The 26881-nt window shown below is 38.3% G+C and overlaps 1 protein-coding gene across 1 annotated transcript in view; it reads right to left on the minus strand.

The window, feature by feature from the left end:
• Nucleotides 1–3593: 3593 nt before the first annotated feature.
• Nucleotides 3594–26881, minus strand: part of GDA (guanine deaminase) — a 32383-nt gene continuing 9095 nt past the window's right edge. Inside the window, exons 4-14 of the mRNA XM_055699320.1 lie at nt 25987–26074; nt 24609–24714; nt 21893–21920; nt 20363–20470; nt 19196–19303; nt 16986–17083; nt 16194–16261; nt 15579–15725; nt 12450–12568; nt 11317–11344; nt 3594–10266 (exon numbers count right to left, since the gene is read on the minus strand). Of these exons, the coding sequence (XP_055555295.1) occupies nt 10196–10266; nt 11317–11344; nt 12450–12568; nt 15579–15725; nt 16194–16261; nt 16986–17083; nt 19196–19303; nt 20363–20470; nt 21893–21920; nt 24609–24714; nt 25987–26074 (969 nt within the window). The 3' untranslated portion in view covers nt 3594–10195. The remainder of the gene's footprint in view (nt 10267–11316; nt 11345–12449; nt 12569–15578; nt 15726–16193; nt 16262–16985; nt 17084–19195; nt 19304–20362; nt 20471–21892; nt 21921–24608; nt 24715–25986; nt 26075–26881) is intronic.

Below are 26881 nucleotides of genomic sequence, written 5' to 3' on the forward strand. Positions count from 1 at the left end.
CAGTGTCTGGCACAGATCCTGCAGGCACACACATATAATGGTGTTGGTGACTCACAAACTCATGCATTCGGCATGTCTTTCATGCTTTCACAGGCTGTAGCCTTCAGCATTGCAGCCTGTGTAGCATCTGCTGTTTGGACAATAACCATCAGGTGACTCCACAGATCCTAGAAGGTCCACATTACTGTCCTGTTTGTTGTTGTAGTGGTTTGAATTTAAATGTGATTTTCATGTCCTAAACACCAAGGAATTGAGTGTTCCTTTGGGCAGGTTGTGTCCTACAGTGCAGATCTCAACACTGCAAGAAGGCTGGAGCACTGTTCAAAGAAGTACTACAACTATCAGACAGTGTAGCACCTAAGACCCTCATATCTCTCCTACCCTGGATTTCAGCTATTACCCCAACTATCTGTACAGGTCAGACTTTTTTAATGGAGGGTTTAAGTCACTGGAGTCAAAAGTGTGAAATGGCAGTAAGTGTGTAGGGCAGTGGCTCTATGTTTCTTGCAAGCAGTTGCTTCTCTAGGTGATGCCCATACTTTGAAGATGTGGAGATGCTCACAGAAGGTGACGGCACATGACACTGTGAGGGGGCACTGTTAGAGGGCTGCGGTTTGCCGTGGGCTAGGAAGATAGTAGATGCCCTGGCAGCCCAGCCTTGAGGAGATGTGCACCAGGAGAAGAGGCAGAGGGGCTGTGCAAGGGTAGAGGGAGAGCAGCACAGGTGGGTACCACGCTCTGTTCACAGCCTGCTCCCCACTGCCCCCACCCATGGGCTGTACCCACTGGTCCAAAACACTTCTGTAAGATACAGCCTTGGAAATAAAGTAGGGAAAAGCAGGAGGAAAAGGCTTGTTTCTTCCATTGTTTTCCCCTCCTGCTCTTCCTTTCATTACTTCCTTTGGTTTTGCTTTCCTTTTTCTCTCTTATTTTCTTCCCTTTCCCCTGCAACTCCTCGGAGGGTTTCACAAAGCAGGGGCGGTATTGCCAACCACTGTTCTTTTTAAAGACAGAAAAAACTGAAGTGCAGGGGTTTATGAAGGCTGCTCATGCCACGTCCTACCTCCCACTGCCTCACCTGGGTTCAGCCCCAAACCAGCACCTACAGGCCGATGCGGCAGCAGCTCCTCCCTGGCCAGGCAGAGTTGCAGCTGAGAGCTGTCTGTACACACGAATCGCTTTGAGATGGCTTTTGTATCAGAAGCAGTGCAAGTATAGCAATTTGAGTTTAATTTTACTCTTGGACAGTTTGAGACAGCATTGAGGTGAGGATGCCTTAGTGATGGGGGCACCAGCTCAGGAGTGCAGGAAACTGCGCTCAGCTCCCTGCTCTCCGACAGGCCTCCAGTGGGAGTTTGCACTGCTTGTTTAGGCCGGCTGAGCGATGGGGTGTCCAAGCAAGCTCCCAAACCATTAACACAGGGTTCAGCACAGCATTGCGACTGAGGGAACAAGACTCCCCTAATGAGCCGAGCCAGTGTTTAGCATGTGCATGGTGTCATGCTGCTCCTACACACTGTGCCTGGAACAACCCTAGCCCTAATTGCTCCAGCCGACTCTGTGTGTGTCCTGGCTTTCACCGAGGTGCTCAGCCCCACAGGTGGGTATGAGATGAAGGCACAGCCTCTTGGAATGACTCAGCCACCCCTCTCTCAGGGCTTGGAGACGTCAGAGCAGAGGATTGTACGAGTTCATTTCTTTATAGGTTTAGGCTTAAAAAAATCTGTGAATTTTTCTGTAATAGCATCTTCTGCACACAGTTCAGACTTTTCTTTTTTCCCCCCAATTATCCCTCAGAGCATGTGAATCTGCATAACAATGCTGGAAGCGCCCCCAAGATATGCAGCCCCTCAGCTGACATAGGGGAGGACTGCTCAGCACTGGCTGCCAGGTGCTGCAAGGCAGCACTGCTCTTGTTTGGCAAGTCTGTTTGATGTTTCACAAGCCATGAAAATAAAACAATGGTGACTCCTTCTCAAAACTAAAAGCTCAGGGAACAATTTTACAGCACTAATATGAGCATTAGCATTGCCCACAGCTAGCTGGAACTGATATTCTGTATGAATTATCAGAGGAGCTGGGTTTCTTACAGCTATGAACCTTCACCAGTGTGCTGGGAGATTGAGATTTGTTTAAGTCAGGGCTAAGACTGAAGTGTGCCTATGGTTTTAATACATCCAGAGGTTCCAAGAAGCAAAACACCTTTTATATTTTCAGATGGTACTTCTAGGAGAAAATACGAAATAAAGAGGCACCATTCATATTTCATCTGGATTTCATGGCATTTCTGGCCATATTCCTAAAGGACAGTTTTAATCAGAATTAATGCAAGAATGCAGTCACAAACTCACTCCTTCGGAAGGAAGAACAGCTAATTACAGAGTACAAGCACAGGGCAAGGAACTTTCATTTTGCATTTTAACTATGCTCTTAACTTATGAACTGTAACCCTATTAAGCCCAGTTATAAATGATCTAGTATCTGATTCCAAACCAAGAAGTCTTTGTATTCTTAATAGCCATGGGAGAAGACTGGTGAAAATTACACTGGTGATGTGTTCATGATTATTCAATGGCTTTTTTTTAAGCTTGCAAATTCTGTGGTCACTTGTGCACACTGTGCCTGCATCAACTCATTGTGGTGAAACAGGTAATCGTAGCCTGAGATTTACTGACAACATACCCAAAGGCTCTCAAATTTTCAAACTCACTCAAAAACCCTCTATACTGTAACATCTGTGCTCACATCTGGGATTTATACCGCTTTAAATAGGTAAGTATCAACAAAGCATTTCTTACTGCTGTTTTCCAAAATAAAATGTTAACAAGCAGAATTCCTAAACTGGAAGTCTAAATGGATCCTTCTATTAAGAACAGTAGTCCATAAAGAAGTATTCTTTCACTTATCTTTCCTCTGTAGTTTGCATGACTTCTGCTGATAAGTTTGTTGATGAAAATACAGAACAGCTTTATTTCTTGTGCACATAATTTTGCGTAAGTTGGTAATAAATTGCACATAAATCTCAAAATTTCAGCATACAATTCCTCAGTGTGTAATTAGTAGCTCTCCTGTGGTAGTTTTTGTTTTAAGAAAATAAAACATTAAAAAGAATTTATTTTTTAAAAAATTAAAAAAATTCTGATGAGTTTCAGTGCTCCTGAGACTGGGGACACTTTTATGCCTAAGCTTTGAAAAAAAGTGAAGAAAAACACTTTAAAGGAGACATGACTCTGTATGCTTGCTGCCAAACATTAGATGGTGGCATTTCAGGATAGTCTACTTAGACACGAAATAATAAAAAGGTTACTGAAGTACTGGCTGTGATTTATTGAGCCAACAAATCTGGTAATAAAGATACATGAAAAGCTGTAAGTCTTGAATCTGAAAAAAGATTCCCTAAAATAACGTTATGCATACTAAGCAGAGTATGCAAACCTCTGTGACGGGTGTGCCCACGTTCTGCAGGGAACATGTAAGTTCTGTGCATCTCCAACACCTTGCTGTGTATTATAGTCTTCACTGAAAATCTTCATCAGTCAGATTGCCACCTTTCTCTCTCTCCACCAAAGTCAAACACAGAAAGAGATAAGGGCTGCTGTAAACACAAGGCCTCTTTATTTGTTTCAACAGTACATGACTTCCCTTTTAGCATGATCAAAACCAAGCAGAACAGTGGAAATCACATATACCACTATCCCTAATACATTGCTTTTGCTTGAAACTACATGAGTACAACAGGAAGGATAAATTCAACAACATTAAATCCAGTTAGGCATTTTTCACAAACGAAAGAACCAGAGCCTACACACAACAGGCAACAAGCAGACCAGAATCAGAAGCGCTTATTCCAGCAAGATGTGAATTCTCCCTTGGGGAAAGAAGGTTCATCTTGAAGCAAGGGCTGCAAACTTCCTCAGCTAAGGCATATCTGCAACTACTTTTTAAAAGCATCATCAGTAAAAGCTCTTTAAAGGAACACATAAACCAGCTCCAAAGCCACAAGGCCAGATAGGACACAGAGATCAAAGCCTTCAGTTGTCACTAATGTTAGTCCCTTCTACTGAAGGCTTATCTCCAGGGTATATTTGTACCTAAATGTGCCTAGGAGCACTGGGCTAAGCAAAGCCTTTGGTAGCTGAAGTGCAGATCAAGGTAAAACATTTTTATGCTTTTCTTAGCTGCTCACAGTTTACATCCTGGTCTTGGCTGGTTTGGATTGTTACTAGCTGACTCAAGTCATGAAGCCAAATCACTAAGACCTGTGCAAACATAGTAACATCTACTTGACAGGACAAATATTTTGAGTCAAAGTGCTAGGTGGGCGGGTGTAAGATTGCCTTTTAGCCTTATCCTTCTCCCAGCTTCACTGATTCAGCATAGTTATTTCCATACTAAAACCAAGTGTATGAGAAGCCAGAAACTAAAGCCAGAATTAAAGCAAATCCATGCTTCTGAGTCCTGACAGGGGAGGAAGTGTGGATCTGGGCATGACTATTGCATTCACATCTACAGAAGTGACTGCCTCTACAGAAGCCACAGGGGACCTCAGTGGTTGGAGTACACTCTGATTCAGGACGTATTCCAGGAAAGAATTTCCAATGAAATTTCCAGGAAACATCCCTCCAAAAACATTGCTCAGCCTTTCAAGAAAAACTAACAGTTCTATCAGCTTTACACAACAGATTGTTGTTGATGTTGCTGATGTCCTTTTGGCTTCCCAATAATTGTTTTTGTTGCTGCTGTTATTGCTTTTTCTACAGAGAGCCTTGCAGATGTAATTTGCTGGCTTCTCTGTTGAGAGAAGCACAAGTTGTTGCACATATTGTACAAGGGCTTATAAAAAAAAAACAAAACCAGACCAGCAACTTTAAGCCAAAGTTCCTAGTACCTAGAAGTTCACTATTGGGTATACGCTGATGTAATTTAAAACATGCTGTGCTCTCTGCAGTGTGCTTAACTTCAAAACAATCTGACTTTTAAAGCAGCTTATTTTCAGTTACTCTAGTCACACCAGATGTGTGTCTTCCTGTGCCAGACTCGGTCACCACTGCGCCACCAGGCACATGACAGGGGATGACATCTGGGGCATGCAGGAGCGGAGCCTTCCTCGGGACCAGACCAGCTCAGTCTCTGGCCTGGCCAATGCCAAATGTTTCACAGGGCACGTGGAGGTAAAGCATAATGTGCCCTTGCATTAGGTTTCTTCTGCAGTTGTTACAGGTAATTTTGATTTAAATCTTGAAGTAGAGGTTAAGAAGTTGAGAAGTGTTATATAATTATGCTATGATTAGCTACAATTATTTGGGCTTGTCTAATTAAGTATGTAAGTAACTGCTTTGGAAATAGGCTCAGTTGTTGGGCAACAATGACATTCAGAAGGGATGAGGGCTGTGATTTAACAGAACATTGCCAGAAAACATCTTTTTTTCTGTTTCCCACCTAAAACTTCACTGACATGTCATCTTGTTTTCATGAGTTCCTCTGATCTAGCTTCCTTCTACTTTGCATTATTTTGTATTCTGCTAGCACCCTTTTCCAATCTCCTCTCATTTTCTTTCCCCAGTCCTTTCTCAAATTTTCAGAATCCCTTGGCTTTTTTTTAAATACCTTTTAGTTGTACACTATCATTTTAGAAACAACGACCACTGCTGCACACCAGGCTGCAGATAAGGTAGCATGATTTATTTGTGCAAATCCAGTATTTTAAAAGCTGTCCACTTTATCATCTGTTACAGATTGCTCCTGGAAATGCTTAAAACAGTACTTTGAAACAGCTTCTCCGAGCAATGTTGTTAATCTTTTCCTTTTAAAACTGGGATATTCTTTGAAAGCACTTGGGATTTTATTTTTCAAGACTTGTGAATTCTTTTAAAATGTGTAACTAAGAATAGTTACATTTTCCTTTGTTCAGTAGAACAGTAGACATTTAGCAATAATTATTAACTTTTGCTAATCTGCACTGCAAAATCAAGATTAAAATTTTAAAAGTCAATTTCTCTGTAAATATTTTAAAATTAAAACATTAGTATTTGTGTCAGTTTTCATAAAACCATTACAATTTTTTCATTCATGAGTGCATAATTAGGCACGGACTTTTAATCAGGGTCATTTTAACTTTTCTTTTTCTAACAGGAAGTCCACTTACAATACTGAAAATGTTCAGGATGTGAACAAATGCACATTTTTTTTCCTACAAAGTTTTCTGATTGCACAGAAAACACAGAATAAATACAAACATTAGACCAAGGCAACATTTTAAAGTGCAGAACTCCACTTGCCATACATGAATAATTCAAATAATGCTGAATAATGCACAGACGATACTTACTAGCATTTCATTAAAACCTAAAGTGACACAATGAGATCAACATATAACAGTAATTCAAATACATTCCATTTATAATAAATAAGTGCTCATCTGAACATAGAACACAGTAACCATATTGTCCCAGCAAGCAAGCTTTCCACAAACTACCCTTTTTTTTTTTTTCCTGTGTCTCAGTGGTGTGCTAACATTGAACACAAAGACACATTAAGAAAGAAAGATCCCATCCACAGTCTGGAAAGAGAACAAATGGGGAGTGACATCTGGAAACAGTTGCATGTACATTTTTCCAGAGGTTTTACCTTGAGTCAGTAGCACTGTCTCAATTTACGCAGACTGAAAATTATCCCTTTCTTTTCTTCCAGTTACTCATCTCCCCTTAGTGTTTGCCTAATTTTTTAATTCCTTTTTTTTTTTTTTGGGTGTTGTTTTGTTGGTTTTTTTTTTTGGGGGGGGCGGCGGTGTTGGGGATGGTGGCAACAGGAAGGAAGAGGGAAGGAGGTTGCTTTAATTTGTCTTCAGCTGCTAAGTTCTGAGACAAGAGGATGGAGTGGGAATAGTCATGTCCTACCCCAACCACCCTCCCCTACTCAACCCTGGTTCAGTTTGCAGGGTAGTTTTGCAAAAGGATTAAGTTTATTTTGGAGGAAACTGCACCAGAGGCTCAGCTGCATGCCCAATATACTCCAGCCTCTAAAAGAGACATTAAGAGCCTGAACCAATTATTTGGCCTGCTTCAAACTGCATATGCAGTGGGGACATTTACCCAAGGAAATGGTCTGTATGTAGTCTTAAACTGCATTGTAGATGTGTAAGTCTCAGCAGTACTGCTCTAATCTACTGATCCTCCCCTCTTGTATCAAGTATCTCGGTAATCTACTCATAGCCAGTGAGCCCCAAGGACCAAAACTTCACAGTGGGATCCTCAATGATTTCCCCAAGATTACTTCAGAGAAGTTTGGCTACAACATCCCCTGTATCTCCTAAAACTTAAAATTTCCATGCGTAAGCCACCTCCCACTAACAAGCTTTTGGGACTACCTCAGGGAACCTCACTTTACAATTTTATTTCTGGCATTACAGTCTTCCTCCATTCAATTTTATTTAAGATGCTGCTGTTGAAAGTACCTCCCAGTTTATTTGTTGTATTAATTCCTCCACTGGCTTCCTCTCACATCAAATTCAGGTTTCTTTCCTTTAACCCTAAGCATCTCAGCACCCACTGTCACGCTATCCATCTGAATCCTCACTCCTCCCAGTCCTGGGCACTGCCAGGTGCAGCAGCTCTGGCAGCTGAGATTCTTAAAAAGTTGATTCTCCATTTCCAAGTCTGGGTAGTATATGGGTACTAGACACTAGAAAAACTATAATGAAAAGGCTGAGTTCCTACTGTGTGCCTGAATTTAACAGGATTCAAACTGCTCACGATGCAGCCAGTATTCAGATACAAAGCTCATTGGCAGCAGTAATCTAGAGAGCCCCTTTGTAACAGGGCCAGTGGTACAATGTCGGATTTGTTTAAGTTTTTGTGTGTTCCTAGTTTTCAAAGAAGTAACCCCTCCTTCCCTGCAAATCTTTTAAGAAGAAATGCTGAATTTCTTTTTTAACAGCACTACAAAATAGTGGGAAAACAATGAAGTCGGAGACAGTTAAGACTACCACTAAAATAAAAGTGTTGATTTAATTCATATCTCTGGAAGTGAAGAAATAGGGCACAAACATACATTGTACACAAGGCTGTGTAACCTTCACTCCAGAAAATATTCTTGCAAGAAAGCCAAAGCTGAAAACCATGCAACTCCTTAAAAATAGTTTCAAACAATAACTGGGAGGATTAAAACACATCTCACAGATCTTTGGTTTTGGAACGTGAAATTTGGTCAATTCATGTCAAAATTCATGAGGAAAAATGCTCCCTGAATCGTGAAAGTTAAAGAGCTGAAGATTGTATTTGCCAAGCAAGTGTGCAACCGTGTAGGTGATTGGGACACATGAAAAACAAAACCAAAATGGTTAAGAAAACAGCCTGATGGAATGTGGAAATCTTAATCCTTAAATTTTGACTCCCAAAGCTTTAAGAAGCATTTGACGTAGAGGAAATGAAAGCTGTTCAGTAGGGCTACATGGCTTTGGCAAAAAAAAGCCACACCAAAAAGACTGAACTGCCATAAGTGCCTAAGCTAGCTAGCTTTTACACTTCCACTTGATGCTATACTGTCTCATGTAGGCATAACCGTAATGGTACATAAACTCTGAATATGCTTTTACAATCAGAATGTTATCAGCAACATTGGGACAAGTACCCTCTCAGATGCAGACATGAAGTAGGACTTTGGTGCAGTGACTTCCCTTGTTCTGTGAACAGAGGGAAGTCCTGTGCCTTTACATCACCAGGCAGTGAGACAGAAGCGTCAAACAAAGCTTAGTGAAATCAAAGGAATTTGAAGCAGGCCTTAAAACATGTTTATAGTAACTCAGTATTGCCTCTGTTGACACTGAAATTAAAGCTTACATCCTTTGTGTTACAAAAATGTAATAAAGAAACAAGAAGAAATGCTCTCCTCAAAATAATCTTAAAAAAAACCCCAAAACCAAAAACCAAAAACCAACAACAAAACAAAAAAAGTTGGTGATAAAAGGTAGGGAAATAGATTTTTTTAAGAAAGGAAGTCACATAGATTTCCCAAACAAAAAAGGAACATTTTTTACCTGGATTTATTAAGAGCTGGAATTATGGTTGCCACACAGAGCACGTTAAGGCTGAACTGCTTTTTCCATTGACAATTTCCACCTCAAATCAAAGGTGGTAATGGCCAGAAATAGCCCATTTCTCCCGGATTTTTTTAAAAACCCACTCACTTCCCTTACAGAAAGGAGAAGGGTCATGGTTATCCCCTTGTTTGAACAGCCAGGAGTAAATGAGCTTGGGAAGGTTCTGCAGGAGGCTGAACTAGATGAAGCACTCCCTCTAATTCAGAAAAACCTCTGCATTTGTTTGCAATTGCATAGCCTGCTCAGATATCCTAGTGCCTGCTTCTAATTCAACACATTTCATTCAGCTGTCACTCAGCTAAAGGTAAATCAATGGAGTTGGGTAGAAGATCAGGCAGACCACTTCTAGACTTAGGAACAAAGTCTGCAGAAATGCATTTTCAGCTGACAGTATCACAGAACAATGCAGGCCTTCCACTCTCCCAGCCCATCTCCCTGTGACTAATGCCCCATTTCTTATTTGTTTCTTCTATCTGACTATGAATGCCAAATCCGAACTCTTTGACAATAAGGACCCTTATTTATTTATAAATATATGCTTCTTATCCAATTTCTCTTAAAATCCCCAATGTTTTAAATGAAATGATTACTTCCAAAAAATAGGCTGCTGAAGAAAACTGGAAAATGTTCTAAATGCCCCAAAATGTCACTGATTTTTCCATACTTAGTGATAATATTATGGAAATTGCATTCTTTACAAAATTCATTATCTGTGAAATTAATTTACTAGCACTGGCTTTTTTGAAATTCATATGCATTACAGACAATAAGAGTCTCACTGCTCTTTGTAATGCTTCCTACACTATTATTAAAAGGAACAGCAAGTGTCCTCTTTAATTAAGGTATTTACCAAATCCCTTATCAATGCACACATGCTATTTTTACAGAGAAATTTAAATATCCGTTTCCTCTAGAACTCTGACAATTTTGGTGAAGTAATTCTTGAAAGGTCTAACAAAATTTCTAATGTTCATTAGCCTTAAAACATGAAACAAGAATGAGGTGTCGTTCCTGATGATCAGGCACCGTGTTTAAGCAATATTTTCCAAATCAGATGCAGAATGATCAGCGGAGATTTTTTGGAAAAGGGAGATAAATTTATACGGAACTTGAAAAAGGAACCACTTGCTTTCCAGCCACATACACTTCAGAAATATTCCGATCGTCACCTGAAATAATATGGTCAAAACAGGGATTAGCACATCAATCTATGTGCTGATTTAATGAATGAAAATTACACAATCCACAAAATCTATTTTGGAATACATCATGTGTAGCAACCACTTCCTAGAACTCTGAAAGTTTACTTAAAAGAGAAATAGTCAGTGCTACCACAAAGATCAATTAATGTTCAAAATATTAGGCTTTTTTTAAGAAATAAACATAGCACTCAGCTTCTGCAATGGTGTCATGGGTTTTCTATACATTTAGTAGATTCAAACCCTGAAAACATTGTATATCTGTGCAGAAAACACATTATTGCACAGTATCCGAACTAACTCAGGTAGCAGGGAGAAGGAAAGCTGGTTTGACTCAGCTAGCTTCTCAAGAAGGCAAAAGCCTAATTAGACAATGACACAAATGCGGCCCGAGCTAACACCAATTACCTCTACATAACAGCATCATGGGCAGCACAGCTTCTGGTCCAGAAGGCGCCCTGTCTATTCTCTTATGGGGGTGGGATTGTTTGAGTTGGGTTGTGTTTGTTTTAAAGGCCATCGTTTTTGTTTGGGAGTAAAAAAATTCACAATGGCAACTGGTCTGCAGAAGTCCTTCTGAGCTGAACTGGTTGTGAACTGGTGATTAGCATGTCAGTGTTACTTTATTGTGAAATATGATTTAGATCATACTGTAGCTAAAGATAGCTGTGGTAATAAATCTGACAAACCTGGTGCATCTGATCATGTTAAACTGGCTATTTAACTATGTCCCAAAGAACAAAAGTTAAACCACTTAATTCTTACTCAGTATTTATAAACAAATATTAAGAAATGTAAGCAAATCAATAATTAACTAATTAATTTAAAGTAACATTAATGTTAACAGATAGTGGCATTAATGTTTATATACATTGTAAACAAATATATTTAATTACTGTAAACAAGTGTATAATTAATTATGTAGAAATAAATTTATTATTAACTTCCACATTAATTTAGGCAACTTTTGATGTACAAAACAACAAAAGAACTTTATGTGGGCTCATACTCTGAACATACCTAGATACAGGAACTTCTGGAGAGCATCCTATAAAAAAATAGGAGAAAACCAAATTCAGAAAGGAGTATCTGCTATACCAGATCATAATTATTTGAAGCTTGAAAGAACTGATAATAATAAAAGTTTTCCCAAATACAAATATTCCTACTAACAGGAAAATCAAAACTTAATTTGCACGTTTTCTTATAGATAACTTTCAGCTTAAGGAGGGTGTATGTCTCAGGAAGAAAATACTGCACAAGTTTGATGTAGAAACAAATACCTGCCTAAAACACAATACTTCCCCTTCTTTTTTACACTTCTCAAATTCATTTACTTATTGAAAACTAAGAAAAAAATTGTAAGCATTTTTAAAGTCCTAAGAACCACTAACTTAGCTAATAAGGCTTAGACATAAATATTTTTTTCCCAGAATTATTTGAACTAGGGAGAAGGTCTAAAATTTAAAGGATTTAATCTAATCCAGTTATTGTGGCTAAAACAGATTAAGGAGCAATTAGCTCACCATTTATGTCTGCATTTCTAAGTAAATGGTGACATTCAGAATAGAGACAGCAATAGACAGTCTGGCTTGCATCAGTAAATTCAAGTAACTGTTGTTCATTACCTTTTTTAATCATAAAATGGTTTTGTATGAGAAAGTGTGCCCATCGCATAATGCCAATACTGCTTGTACGTTTGCACAAAAACTGTGCCTTCAACTCAAATTAGCCATCTTGATTTCTTTTATAAATTTAAAATAGCAGTGCAGTCAGGGCAACCTAGTCTTTACCTGGGAACAGGTGGCCATTTTCAAGTTTGAACTCAAAGTGTTAACTAAAACTAAATTGCTTTTTCTTGGCTGCCATTTGTCACTGTGAATAGCAAACTAATTGTCAGCTTGGGCTAATAAAACATGCATTATAAAAAGGTTACATGTGGTTTTGTTCATGGGGATATAGGACTGTCACTGTGGACAGCATGATTCCAAAAAAAACCAACCACTGAACCTCTTGGGCCAAAACACAGCAGTGGTGTAGTACAGCTGATCCCTGTTACTGAAATAACTTTCAAGACACTTCTGGCTGTATCACAGACCTTCCCCACATAATTCCCCTTAATTTTTTTTGACCGCTAATCCTGTTCTGATTACCTCGAATTTATCAGCAGAGAACAAGTCAAAAGGGCTGTCTGAAGCCTTCGTGTTGATCAGCAGTGCATCAAATTCTTTGCCAACCTCAAAGTTTCCAATCACGTTGTCTAGCCCTAGAGCTGAGGAACAAAATAAGCTCACAAACAGATATTCAACACAAGTCTCTTTCCACCACGTGGAAGCACCTGGCAACTTACTTGAGGTGTTCATAAGAAAACCTACAAGAATTTAGATGATTATAAGGAAAAACATGAAAGCAAATTCAACAGTGTGTATGTCAGCATTTAGTTCTTAAGCAACTCTTCAGTAAAAACATATATTTTGGTGAATGTTTGAAGGGCATCTGCTAAGGGTAAAAGAAATCTGAAAAACAATTTGAACCTCTCTTTTGATTTTTGTTCTTTGAACGTTCTCCATTGATCTGATGTATAAGCCATTAACTGTCTAAAGTGGAATAACAATAATTTACAATGTAATGATTGTGAAATCATTAAAGCTCAAAATGGGGCAACAACATGAAGTCACAGAAATAGTAAAGTATATAGTAATATTCACTTTGCTAAGGCAGTATTAGATTTACTCGTTTAAACAAGTTTACTTGTTTACTGTTGTGACAGGTTGTATAGACCTATTACTATAGTAACATATAATAATATGATAATAAAAGATGTGTGCAGGGAGGACAACTAAGAGTAATTAGCAGGAACAGAGAACAATATGGTATGGGGAAAAAATCATAGCCAGATCTGAAGGTCTCATACCCAGTTATAAGGCTTGTCTTGTGGTCTATATTCAAAGCTTCTGGTTCTCAGGTCCACAAGCACTGAAAATCTACAGGTTCCTCTTCAGTGACTGGGTGCTTACAAGTGTTTAGAATACCTAAAGAGAGGCTTTGTGTCTCTTTGGAAATTGTTTTGGAGAGTTTTAAGTTGTACAAAATATCTGTGTATTAAATCAACTTTTCCAGTGCTCTGGGGTTAAATTAAGTTATCAAAGGGGATAATATCTGCAAATAATTTCTTCACTTGTTTTCAGATTGCTCCTGTCCAACAAGGGAACTTCAGCCTTCAGTGAAGTTTGTCTGTGGCAGGAACTTCACAAAACCTTAAAGATGTTTAAACTCCTCCAAATGGTGAAATATTTTGATTACCAACTAGTTTCAAAATGATCTCATATTGCTTCGGCCTTGTGAGCAGGATGCAATTTTTAAGTTAAACACAAGAGGGTGACAAGTGCTTAGGAGTCTTAGCAAAGAAAATTACCGCAACAAAGAATCATTTAAATTTCCACAAACTGTGTTTGTCCAGGCTATTGGCAGGTTGCATGTGTAATTTATATCCTACACTTGAAAGTGATTCATTAAGGATAAACCAGCTCCAAACCAAGATATAGTATAAATACATTACTAAGTAAACCTAAGAATCCAGATGAAACAAGTGCAAGAGTAGCTGTGAAACCACGTGTGAGTTTGGGATTTTTATAGGTTTTCCTTTCCATATCTCACCCAAGTTGTTCTCACCTTTTATGAGAACAGTGTATATATATATATATATATATATATATATATATATATGAGAACAGTATATAAAAGATCTCTCCTTTTTTGTCCCCTGCCCATTTTCTGTGTTCTCTGTTTCCCCATTACACCCTCCAGAAATTCAAATACACTCCCGAGAAGACCTGTTTGATGACATTTTCATTACATCTGTCAAACTTCCACTGATAGTTGTCAACGGTGTTTTCTGACAGCTACAGAAAGTTACACTGAAAAGACTTGGGACCCATTCTTTAACAGGTAGTGAGATTGTTTCTGCTAACTGAAAAAGTAATAAATCTTTACTTATGTGTGGATTTGCTCTCTGCTAAATCACTAAAGCTTTTCTAATTGTATAAATCAGTATGGGCACAGTGATCGTGACAAAACGTGCCAGTGGATCAGAATAACCCATATACTATATGACTATATTCCGCAGATGTAACTGTGTATTAAACAACCATGGTGCATATCATGCTTAAACTTTATGCTTCTCTCTGACTGAGAAGTGATTTGCATGATGTTTTGATTTGCTGGAAAGACAGCAACAAATTGCCTCGCTGTCACGGTTTAACCTTAGCTGGCAACTAAGTACCATCAAGCTGCTTTCTCACTGCCCCACCACAACACCCAGCAGGATGGGGAGAAGGAGTAATTGGGAAGAAGGTAAAACTCGACAGTTGAGATAAGAACAATTTAGTATGTGGAATAAAATTAATAACAATAATAACAACAACAACAATTGTAATAAAAAGGAGAGCGAAGGGAAAAGGAAAAAAAGATTAAGAAGAAAAACCCCATCAAGTGATGCACAATACAATCGCTCACCATCCGTTGACTGATGTCCAGCCAGCCCCCCAGCAGCAATCAGCAGCTCACAGCCAACTCCCCCCATTTTACAACCTAAGTATGATGTTGTGTGGTATGGAATATCCCTTTGGCTAGTTTGGTTCACCTGTCCTGGCTGTGTCCCCTCCTAATTTCTTGTGCCCCTCCAGCCCTCTGGTTGGCAGGGCATGAGACACTAAAAAGTCCTTGACTTAGTATAAACATTACCCAGCATCAACTAAAAGCATCAGTGTGTTATCAATATTATTCTCATACTAAATCTAAAACACGGCGGTGTACTAGCTGATGAGAGGAAAATTAACTCTATCACAGCTGAAATCAGGACAATGAGAGCTCAAAAAGCAGAAACAAAAATAAACTGATGACAAACTGGATGCATGATTTTGCACAGCTTTTCCTCCAAGTGTAGGTTGCTGAGAAAACAGATTTCCAATTGCTGTGATAAACGTACAAGCACTAATGATTAAGAAGTCTGAGGATCTTTGCAAAGAAAATGTACAACCCTGTAAAATCATTAATAAGTTTCTTATTAAACTGTCAACATCAATACAAATACTCTTCTGTTATGAGCCTAGTACGGGTATTACAGACTGAAGGGTATCGGTATCTCTGCCCAGCAGATATTACTACTGACTTTACTACAGCACCAGAAAATCTGTGAATTCAGCCATCTTTTAAAGACAGGAGATGTAGTATCAAAAAGAGCTGTAGCTCTCTGCACACATCCTATAGAAATTTCTTCTTACCTTGGCTTCCTCCCAGAGTGGCAAGTTGAAAAGCTTCTTCAAGTGTTAATCCTGTTTCATTCACTTTATTGATCTGCAGGCTGTTAGATGCCATCATTGTCTTCCTGATGGCATCAAGCATAGAAGCTGAATATCCACCAGCAACATCTAGAAGGGATCAGATTCTTAGAAACAAGCTTTGGGAATAATTCTCTGGGTTCCATTTCTATGAGTGTAATCAAATGTTATAAAGTGGTAGATGTGATAAACACAAAAAGTTTTCCTGGCAAGCACTGTCTCTGAATATATAATATCTAATATAAACGCTCTCACATACAAGATAGGTAAATAGAACACAACACAGAAACACGTAACAATTGTTGTTCAAGCCCTGTTTACTGTCACAACAGGAAAAAAACTTTCTTCATTCATTTTTGCTTTTATTTTAAAATGCTTGTGGACCAGCTCTAGATTTCAGCACTCTAGAAGGGTGGGGTGGGGGGTGGGGGCAGGCAGGTAAAGCAGGTCCATAACTTCCAGACATACTAAATTTGACATATGAACATAACAGGCATGGTTCTGTATCTCCCAATGGTTTCCAAGAAAAAAAAAATGTTGTCAGAGCAAACTACTAACCTGTGCCAAGGCCAAGCTTCACATTGTGTTTCAGGACCTTCTGCACATTTAAGACACCACTGCGCAATCTGGATTGGAAGAAGAAATGTGTTCTGTGTGATACACGCAGAGAAAGTTCAGGAAGAGTAAGGCTACAGAGCCATTTCATGAGAACGTATGCAACAGATTTGGGTTACAAAACTGGGATGGAGCGTTTGCATTCATACATCTGAAAGATGGGGTTTAATCACTAAAAATAAAGGCAGTTTTTCTTAATTAAAAACTCCCACACTTTTATAGTTATGTACTGAAAAAGCGCTCTCAATACACCTATGAAAAAATTCAAATATGATGCAAAGTATTTTCCAGATGGGAAGTCATTTCATGAGCTCCTGTACATCACCACAAACAAGATATTGATTATGGTAAAGGCAAAATGACTATCAACATTTAGTACAGTATCCTGGCTGGATACCATACAGTATCTTATTTCTGCTTAATACAAACATGGCTATATAGCCCATTCCCATTTTCCCAATACATATGCATACTTTGAGGGGAAGGGAGATGGCCTGAATCTGCCACTGATAGAACAGTCAAAAGAAATAAAGTTTAAAAAATAAATATATATATACATACATACACACACACGCATATATATATATATCACCATACTGAGAAATGGAGCATGAATGGTCAAGCTCAATCCAATGTCACTTTTGTGCAATGTCCTTTTAACAGTAGGCTGGACTCGGGCCACTAAGTGAACAAGAGCTTTATTTAGCTGTACACCACTCTTTTTTATTAACTTACGAAAAATTAGAATTGGGGCAATGTGAAATTGCAGCTCCACGAAGACTAAATATTTCCAGCTCTTCTTCAGAAAGATAACAGGCATGAGCCATCACTGTCTAAGGAAAAATCAGAATCACCAGTTTACTCAATATTGCATTTACTTCAGTGCCTGTGATTTTTGATGCACTGCTTTTAATAGCCAAAAGGACACCTGTTACTATCAAGGGACATAAATGCACTTGTTGGATGAAGCTCTTGAAATTGACAGGAGAGAAAAATTCATTAACTTTAGTATGCCTGATGTATCACTCCCTCAGCTTTTTTTCATTTATTAATGAAAGAAGATAGGGTGTTGACTTTTGCAGTGATTGCTGTGACTTAACAGCTTCAAGGAACAAATGCAAAAATGCCCTAACACTGAGGCAACCTTATGACTTGTATTTTGTAGCTAACACAGAGATTAAGTACTAGGGCTAGGAGTACATCAGATGCAATGAAAGATGTATGTACTCTTAGCATGTTTCCCATTGTGTCTCTAAAGGTTTTCACCAGGTAAATACGTATCTCTGGAATATTCTTCCATTAAAATAATTTAATTTGTTATGCAAGTGATTAATGACTTTTTTTCTTGGCCTACATAATTGATTTTAAAAGTAAGTTCACAAGCAGTACGCACAAAACATAGAAGTAAGTATAGGATAGTATCATTTAATTGGACATAAAACAATTACTCCCAGACAAATCTAATTGGAATTGCCTCATATGCCCATTGCCCACTCAAAAAGAGCAAGAACTCTGTTAGGCCTTGCAATCTGCTGATAAAAATGAGAAGGGCATAGGGACAGGTTCCACTGAGCATCTCCTAATAGCACTGTACCCTTGCCACCTCTACTCATCAAACTCAAGCATAACTGAAAATGCAATGAGAATAGCCACATCTTATGTTAAGGATATCCATATGGTAGCTGCTGAACCATATCTTTACTTTTTAAAAAGAAGGAAATATTTCAGGCACAGCTCTGAAAAACATACTTTCAAAACATTAAAAAAATGGTGTCTTAGTTTTGGTGGTTGCGGAGGGGTGAATGCCTGTGGTTTTGTCATGCTGGTGTTCAATAGAATGCTTCCCCAGCCAACCAGTAGCCCCCATTTTCAGTGACCATTACCAGCGCTGAGCCTATAAAAGTTTGACAGAATTAAGACTTACATTTTTGCAGCACTAATACTTTCTTCAGCACACTGATGCAAAAAAACAGCATGCATAGGATTGTGTAAGAGAGCAGAAGTTAATACTGTGTGCGTACTTAAGTAAACCATACTGATTTCTCAGGAAAAGAGGACTGTATATAAGTAATTTACTGGGGTATAGCTTCAAAGACAGAAATGGAAGCTCAATAGCTAATTCCCAGGGAGTTGGCAGCTGCCCTTTGTGCCTCTGAAAATTCCCTCCTAAAATTTTAAATTAATTTGACTGATGTTTAAGCACTCTGACTGTAGTTTGGCTGTTCATATTCACTCTCGCATGGGCTCTCCACTATCTAATATGGTGTCCCCTGGCAAAACCAAACCTGTACTTAGTGTGGACTGGTATCAGATCTGCTGGCATTTATCTCGCCAGCCTAAAGCTTTAATGAATTTCAACTCTTCAGAACACTGTGCCTCTCAATACTTGGTAAAATAAGCTGACAAGATGAGAGTGCTTTCGGATAGTTAGAACAGTAAAGTGTGCCTTTCTGTATGTAAGGTTCACACACAGAAGACAAGAGGACCAGCTGCTTTTCTGCAGGAAACTGCCAAAACATGAAGTTGGTCATACCATAATACCACAGAACAAATTCTCAGGCAAAACCAGTGTGCAAGAACATTGTAATTTAAGGATAACTGGGCACTCCTGAAGAATTACTAGCTCCTACAATACTAGATTTACCTAGTCTTCTTCTGATCCCACTGCCCCAATTTTCTTTGGAGCTCTTGGAAAACGTATCAGGAAGCATAAAAGATCTTTATTGTTCATCCCCCCTAAAATGCTTAGGAAAAGTGTGGGCTTGTCTAAAGTTCCAAAACCTTGACCAACACCTGTGCAATAGGGAATATAAAGCCAATTCACCCTCCCCCAGATGTCACTGACCTTGACAAAACAATGCAAACTTTCAGGTAACTACAGTTAACCACCATATTCTCTACATGGATAGGTGTAAGCTATGCTGTGCAAGTTTTTATGCAGTTACCTTGCTGGTAAGCAGCTTGTTTTTATCATACAATTCAGTATAATTCTGGTAGGCAGGGAACATGTTCTCCACAAGTTTCAGTTCTTCTTCATTCTCACTTATGTGACTCTGCAATAAGAAAATATATAGCAATGAGTGGCTTAAACAGCATTAAACTTGAAGTAACAACCTTCTAAGCAAACTACTGGTGCTAAACATATGATAATAGAAACTAGTATTTGTAAAGCCTATAGTTAGATCTTGTCCTTGGTTTTCTGTTTTCATCAGAGAGGTCCCTGGGACCCAAAAGAGTAACTCCACTTGTTCTTTTAAAAGTGATATGAGATGGTATGCCTGGGTAGTCTGTCTCAGTAGTTTGGTGACATAATGGCCCACCTGATATTTGGCAAACATTAAATTAATAAATCAAATAATACATATGACTGTGAGGTAAAAGAGAGAACCAGCCTACCACAGAGTGGACCCTGGGATCAGGGCAACATATGGGTAGCTGCTCCATGTATCTTCAGATGGGCTGATTAATTCCTGGTCTCAGATAAAAATCTGATCCTCCTGTACTCCCATTGGAGCATATATTTTCAAAATGCCCACTTCATAATGATGAAAAATCCTAATGTTGGATAGCTTTAAAACAGTATATGCTTAGAACGGTGTAACCAAAAAAAGAAACACCTTGAAGTTTCAATAGACCTGAAAGCTTTAAAATATGTCTTTTTTTAAACACAGAAACTTCATCACACTGGAAATCCTACAGCTATGTTAACAGTTTTAGATAAGATACAAAGGTAAGTAATTCTTTTATCTACTGAAATTGCTCTGTACAGAAACAGCAGAAGGCAAAGAGACAGATGTTAACAACCTTGGATTAGGGAGAGCAACCTTTAGCAACCCAAGGATTGCTCTAGCCTACGATACTGGCAGCTGGTCTCCTACCAACCATGCGCTGGGGCTTGCTGACTGTGCATCCTTCCAGTCATGACCCCCCTCACTTCCTGTGCACATCACTGCGTTCTTGCAGAGTACCATCAATCATTTCAGAGGAATTTAAAAGTCAGACTCCAAGGAAAGAATGTGATTTAAATGTTTTGCTGACATTATGAAAAAACCCTGGTCGGCATGCTATCTGTCCAAACTATGTAAATCGTATACAGAACTCTCAGAGCTTACCTGCACATGGAGATCACAGGTCTGTGCTAAATTGCCAAGTGCATACAGCAAATCCTCTGTGCAGGAAGGGCCAAAGCGGGGCGTTATTACAGGCTGCACCCTTGGATACTGGAAATATTAAAAAGACACACTTGGGATTCTACATATGTAACTCAGTAACCACAATTAAGACAAGCATTTACACAGCAATTACATTTTGTCTCCACCACTTACTGTTTACTGCATCCTTGCCAAATAAAATTAAGCTGTATAGTCATTTCCTTATTTGTATTAGTAATTTCACCTCAGAAACAGAGAACCAAAGTTTTTTTTTCCTGAAAACGTTTCTAATGAACTTTAGTAAGGAAGTTATTTTTCATTAGAACTCTTTCACTGAGTCATCAAGATTTTACCAGATTTCAGGAGAAGCAGTAGACGCTTCTTCATATTTGCTGACAGTCCAGTATGCATTATGCGAAACAACTGAGATGAATGACCAGATGTTTTTCCAAGTTGTGCTTCTGTACACATCAAAGATGTAATAAAAAACTGCAAAGTTCTGTAAAACCAAAGCCTTTTCTTGTTCAGTCTTCTTCACTCATGACAGCAACAAACTGTCCTTCTATTCCCTAGATAGGAAGATTCAGCACCAGATATGCTACACAGTAGGAAACAGTGCAGAAGACACCAAGACTAGAGCTACAGATGTTTACTTTACAGCTTGCACTTCTGAATTAATATTTTCATAAAAAAGAGACAATGGCATTACAAGCCTTTCTTCAGTCATAGGCCACAGCTGTGCACGTGACACCACTACAAGACAGTACATAATAGCACAGTTTGCAGTTTCTTATACCACCTCCCACATACAAGAAACTCAGGAATTCTGCAGATCAGCTGACTTACTCTACTAATACATATGATTTAGGCATTAAACTCTAAGCATCTGTGCTTCAATATTTTAAGACACAAATGTCAACAAATTAAGCCATTGAAAACAAAAGGCTGGTAAGAAAAGTATCCCTGCTTGTACTACTGGAGTCTACACCTCTATCTTTACCTCAGGAGTGTAAACCTGAACTTCTTTAAAAACAGAGTGGAAGACATGTGCTGACCCAAAATACTAATTTGGTAATGCATTAGTAACCCTACTGTAAAAACACTGATTTATGCTGGTGAGAACTTCTTTTACCAGTCTATTTATATACCAGAGAGTGAGAGAGAGACAGTGAATTCTGTCTTCCTTTAACAGAAAATTGTCCATTCTAGGAAGCTGGATATTTTAAAGTCAATAGAGCAAACACAGAACATTACTCTGATGTGCTCTGACCACATGAAACTGAATTTACACTGCTTCAAGTCCATCTCCCAGCAACATGGCTAACAGAACATTTTTCAGATTGATAACACCTGTCTACTACACAGAAAGATGTGTATTTATTGATTTGGACACTAAGTCAGCAACGTTTGTTCAAGTAGGATTAACTATTTCATATATTCACACAGCATCTTCTGAATACAGGAGTGCATACAAAGGAGAATTCTACTTACTTTCTTCTCCAATAGTTCTTTAACAAACCTGAAAAAGGGTAGAAAAAATCTGTTATAAATCTGTCATCTGTGCTATAAAATACAAAAAATACAGAAAATATTTACTTAGATACTCTATTAAGATTTCAGACATAGATCCATTTTTTAATGAAAGCTGGGCCAGATTCTCAGATGAAATAGTAAGAACACAATGAAGTCAAGATAGTTACATCAAACCATGCTAGCTGTGAATTTGACTGTGAATATACATTTTTTTTTATTTGCAATAATTAACATTAGACGTGGTAATTACTCTGAATTTTCACTGAAGACCAAATACATGCTACATTAAATTCACTGAAAACATAATTATAAGCTACAGCTGCCAATATTAGAGGAAAAAAAAAACCCACACTCAAATTTGTCTGTCCATGAATTTAAATCACAGCTTTAAATATATTTTCTTATTTTAAATATTTTTTTTAAAAAACACTATAATATTTCATACTTCACTTACAGTAGTTGTATACATCCTCATTCACTTAAAGAATCTTCGATTTTCTGGAAATGCTTATATTAGTGCTAGCATAAATTAAGCTACCTTACGGAAAATACATATAGATTCACTTACTTTGTTAAATAAAAGCAGCTACCTCAGGGACCTCTACAAAAAACTCCAAGTAATCAATATGGATAATGCAGATGAGCAAATAAAACTTCCTCTGATTTTGCAGGGAAGAAATTCTTTGAAAACTCGTAAGCACAGCATATGCAAATAATTTTCAAAAGTCAGTTCGAGATAGGTTCTGGCTAGATCTCTGTGAATTTTTATGTCACAGTTTATATTCAGAAGAAGCTGCCATTTTGGTCACAACAAATTTGAATCAGATTTGTCAAATGTCTTCAGATGGAGAAGAAAATGATGGTGTAGGCTAGATTCACAACACTGAAGCCAGTGCTAGATCACCAGCTCACACGAGAGACCTAACTCAACTTCCACAATGACCACTGCAGTTTGAGCCCACCATTGCCTCACTTTGAGAGCCAATACATAGTTTGAATTAGGTATCGTTTGTCTGTCCCTCCTCTTATTGATCCACCAGATATAATGACAATATTCACTGAGGCAGAAACTGCAGCACAAGTATAACTCCTAGGTGATAATCCAAACCCTCTAGATAACTGTTTTAATTCTTTTTCAAATTCTTTGAACAGTGTAAGCATTGTTTAAAAACTGAAACACCTTTCTCAAAATACCCTACACTTTGTTGGCTTATGTACTCCTCTATGAGGAAAGAAAGAAGCTCAGGTTCAAACCACTGTCCTCTGCAGCAGAATAGATGTGAACATGGATCCTCCTCTTCCCAGATGGCTTGACTTGAATTTAGATTTAATTTATGAAGTACCTGGAATTGTATATTATTTCCATGCATACAATATCAGTATTTCCAGAGGTTAACTGTAAAGAGCTGAAAACAGTGTAATCCATTTCCTGACAGTGTGGCAGATCACATTTCTTAGGTTCTTAAAAAAAATATCCGAATGTTGCCCTCTTAAAAGGAAGAGCTTTTTCATCCCTCTGCAATTGCATTGCTGCAATTCAGGCCTGATGAGGTAAGTAAGTACTTCTGATCCATGCTGACAAGCACACAGCTTTCTTGTCTACACAGCTCCGGAGTACTTGTGGCACACCCTCATCCAAAGCTGAGAAACATTTGTTATTAACACAATCAAATAAAAGGGGAGTTGGATATAAAATAAAGCTATTTAGATCATTCTGAAGCTTTAAAAAAAATAAAAACTGGAAGTTCTGCCATTTCAGACCCATTCAGCAGGACTCATGCTGTATTACAAAAACTGGGGATTTACATGAAGGAAAACAAATGTTAGGAGAGCGCAAATGATTAATACTACATATTTTTTAAATGTCTTTAAATATAAACACCATTAGAAATCGATGACCACTTCTAACTTTTACTGGCATTCTTATAGCATGATTTGCAAAAATAAGGTTGCAACTTCAAACAACTGCATCAAGATGATCATATTACTGTTAAATATTTTCTTTTTCAGCATGGTATTTGAAACATTTATATAACTAAATAAATAGTCCCATGTGAAAATCTGTATGTCTGCCTAAGCATTTTCTGAGCATGGAGGCAAAAGACAAGGGAAACCTAAGACAGCAGGGTGTCTTGGGTCTCCTCCACCACGTACATTCCCTCAATTTAATTCTCCTTCATTCTCTTAGCTGCAAGTTACAGTGATTTCACCGGTACTATGCTAAAGGAGAGGAGAACCACAGCATGTTTAAAATATGAAAGCTGAATCCTACAACTTCAGTAAAGCATTATCCTAAATGGGGGAAGAAAACAGCTCAGAAGTTAACGGGGGTGAAGGAATTGATTGCCACCCTGCCATCTCATGCCAGGTCACACCACCTACACACATTGAGCTGTGAAGGAAAAAGAGGAGGCAGAAAACAGACAATAACAAATACATATTCTCTCTGAACCCTACAGCTCTAGCTTCTCCCATTCTTTGGAAGAGCTGGAGAGAAGCCACTTGGGCTGTGCAGCGACTGGGTACGCAGGAATGGCCAGACTGTAGGAAACAATACTTCTGGAAGAAAAAACCTGTTCCAAATGAACTTACACCTGTAAGTTCTTAGTCAGCTTTTCAGATGTATGAAAAAGTCTTATTTCTAAAGGTTGTGCCATCAATTTAATCACCTTACCTTTCTGTCTCTAGGACAGAGTCAACAGTAATCTCTCTGTATTGTGGCACACTGTCATTCATATCCATGCAGACTTTTCCAACAAAGGCTCGTTGACCGAATTTATCTGTTGAGATGCATAAGAATATAGAACTTAAAATCACTGGTTCTCAAAAACTCCTACCAAGGCCTGTACTGAAATCAAAATAGAAAATTCCACTCAAGTCAGCTTCACTTAACATAAACAGAATTTATGCTCTTTTCTTATCTTTAAGTTGGGAACATCCATGTGACTCTGAAAGTTGAAAAAGAAAAGAGAAAAAACTCCCAAACATTTAAACAGTTCTCCTCTTCCACATGAGTGCCCAACTTTATAAATGTTATAATTGAAGACAAGATTACTGTAGTTTAACCACAACCAGAATTCATAAGGTTAGTATATGAAAAAGACCAGTGTGAAGTCGTGGATGCAAAACACAAGCATCAAAGTATAGTAGCTGTGGTAGATGAGCTGAGCTGAGAAAAGGCACAAAGATCTCGGCAAACTATCTCTCCTTAAGAGAAAGGAATGAGGTTCCTTATATGCCTCCCACATGCAGCTGGATGGAGAAAATTACCAGAGCTACTTCTAGCCTATTCCTTGGGATTTGTTCATGCTAGGACTCAGAAGTCATGTGTGAGACTTAAAAGGAATGCATGTAATATTCAGTTCTAAGATTTTAAATGTGTTTCTAAATTAGATCTCTTTTGTTCATTTTTACTGTCCGAGTTGTTGAATACAATGGCCTCGAAGTTTTAGGTTTTCCTAGAAAATTAGAAAGGCTAGGGAGATTTTGATGGAAACATTCTCATTAAATTGGTCTGCTTTGGGAGCTAGCTCAGCCTTGAGAAATCCTGCAAGAACCACAGCACTTTCAGACAGCAGGCATTTGCAACAGTGAACAAAAGGGAGGGATAAGATCCTGATGCAACTCCCACTGTTCTGGTTTTGGAGGGCACGTGGAGAGTTTTGATATTGATTCTCAACGGCAATTTCAGAATATCAGGAAATTAATGCACTGACTGCACATCTTGACATTCAGTCCTTTAATCCTCAAATACCAAAAGCTAGAAAGAGCAGAGAACTGCAGCTGAAGAGCAGCTCCAGCAGACCTAATTCAAGCTCAGCCAGCAGCTGATGTGGGAATGAAGAGACTAGACAAAACAGCAGTAGGAGAGAGGCGGTTAGGTGAACAAGGGTAACCTGGGTGGATTCTGGGGACGCAGTATGACAGACAGAATGAACAAAAAACAAATTAGTAGAAAGACAGACCCCTAGCTAGTCTAAAACTCCTAAGCATTGTTTCCTTCAGCTAACACAGTCTGCACAACATCCTTCAAAACTCACTGTTAGTCTTACCTATAATTTCAGCAAGAAGAAGAGAAGTATCTGTGTGAATTGTTGCAAAGTAGCAAGCTGTAGTCGTGCCATTCTTTAGAGTTCGTCTCTATAAAAAGAAATCAGTTTCAACTGTCTGGAAAAAAAATAGTTAAGCTGCCAAATTGCAGAACAGGCAGTCTCATTTCAAACTCTGAGAACATTTAGTTATTGTGAAATTGTGCAGTGAAGTAGGAAGGTAAAATATAGATTTTTAATTTCACAATTGCTTTTTTAAGTCTGAGTGTTGATAAATACAAAACTTTCTCTTCCAAATACATAAGGATTTTAACAACACCTAAACCCATAGAAACCAGTCTGTATTTCCTTCACTCAAACTGGAAATAAATTCTGACTCATATTTAGAAATACAACCAACCAGTCATTTATGTTATTTCCTAGTTTTGAAAGGCTCTGGCTTCCACAGTGAAGCACTGTTTACCTAACATTAGCAAAGCAAGGCTTTTGGGAAAAAGTAGCTGGTTTTATTTGGTTACCTGATGTGGCTTGGAATAAATAGTATAAAACTCTTTTGTTATCCCTGAATACAAAGTAATAAACTGCAAGGTAAAAGTAAACTGAGAACAACTCTTCAGTGTAGTTAATTATTTATTTAATTACACCATTTAAAAGGAGAGGGTAGTGGATACGTGTTCATATTATGTTTGGAGAACATGTATAAATGAAGAGCCATTTACAGTCACATTAAGTCACGATTAAACTTACAGCTTCACTTGATCTTGGGACTAATGCATACTATTCGACAACCCATTCAACATACAGGTTTAAATTGCATTTTTGAATTCTGGCTACAATGTAATCTGAGAAATTTTTTTTATGAGAAAGAAGGTGGAGCATCCAACACAACTTTTGAGAA

Source organism: Falco cherrug, chromosome Z (assembly GCF_023634085.1).
Source record: "Falco cherrug isolate bFalChe1 chromosome Z, bFalChe1.pri, whole genome shotgun sequence".
NCBI lineage: Eukaryota > Metazoa > Chordata > Aves > Falconiformes > Falconidae > Falco > Falco cherrug.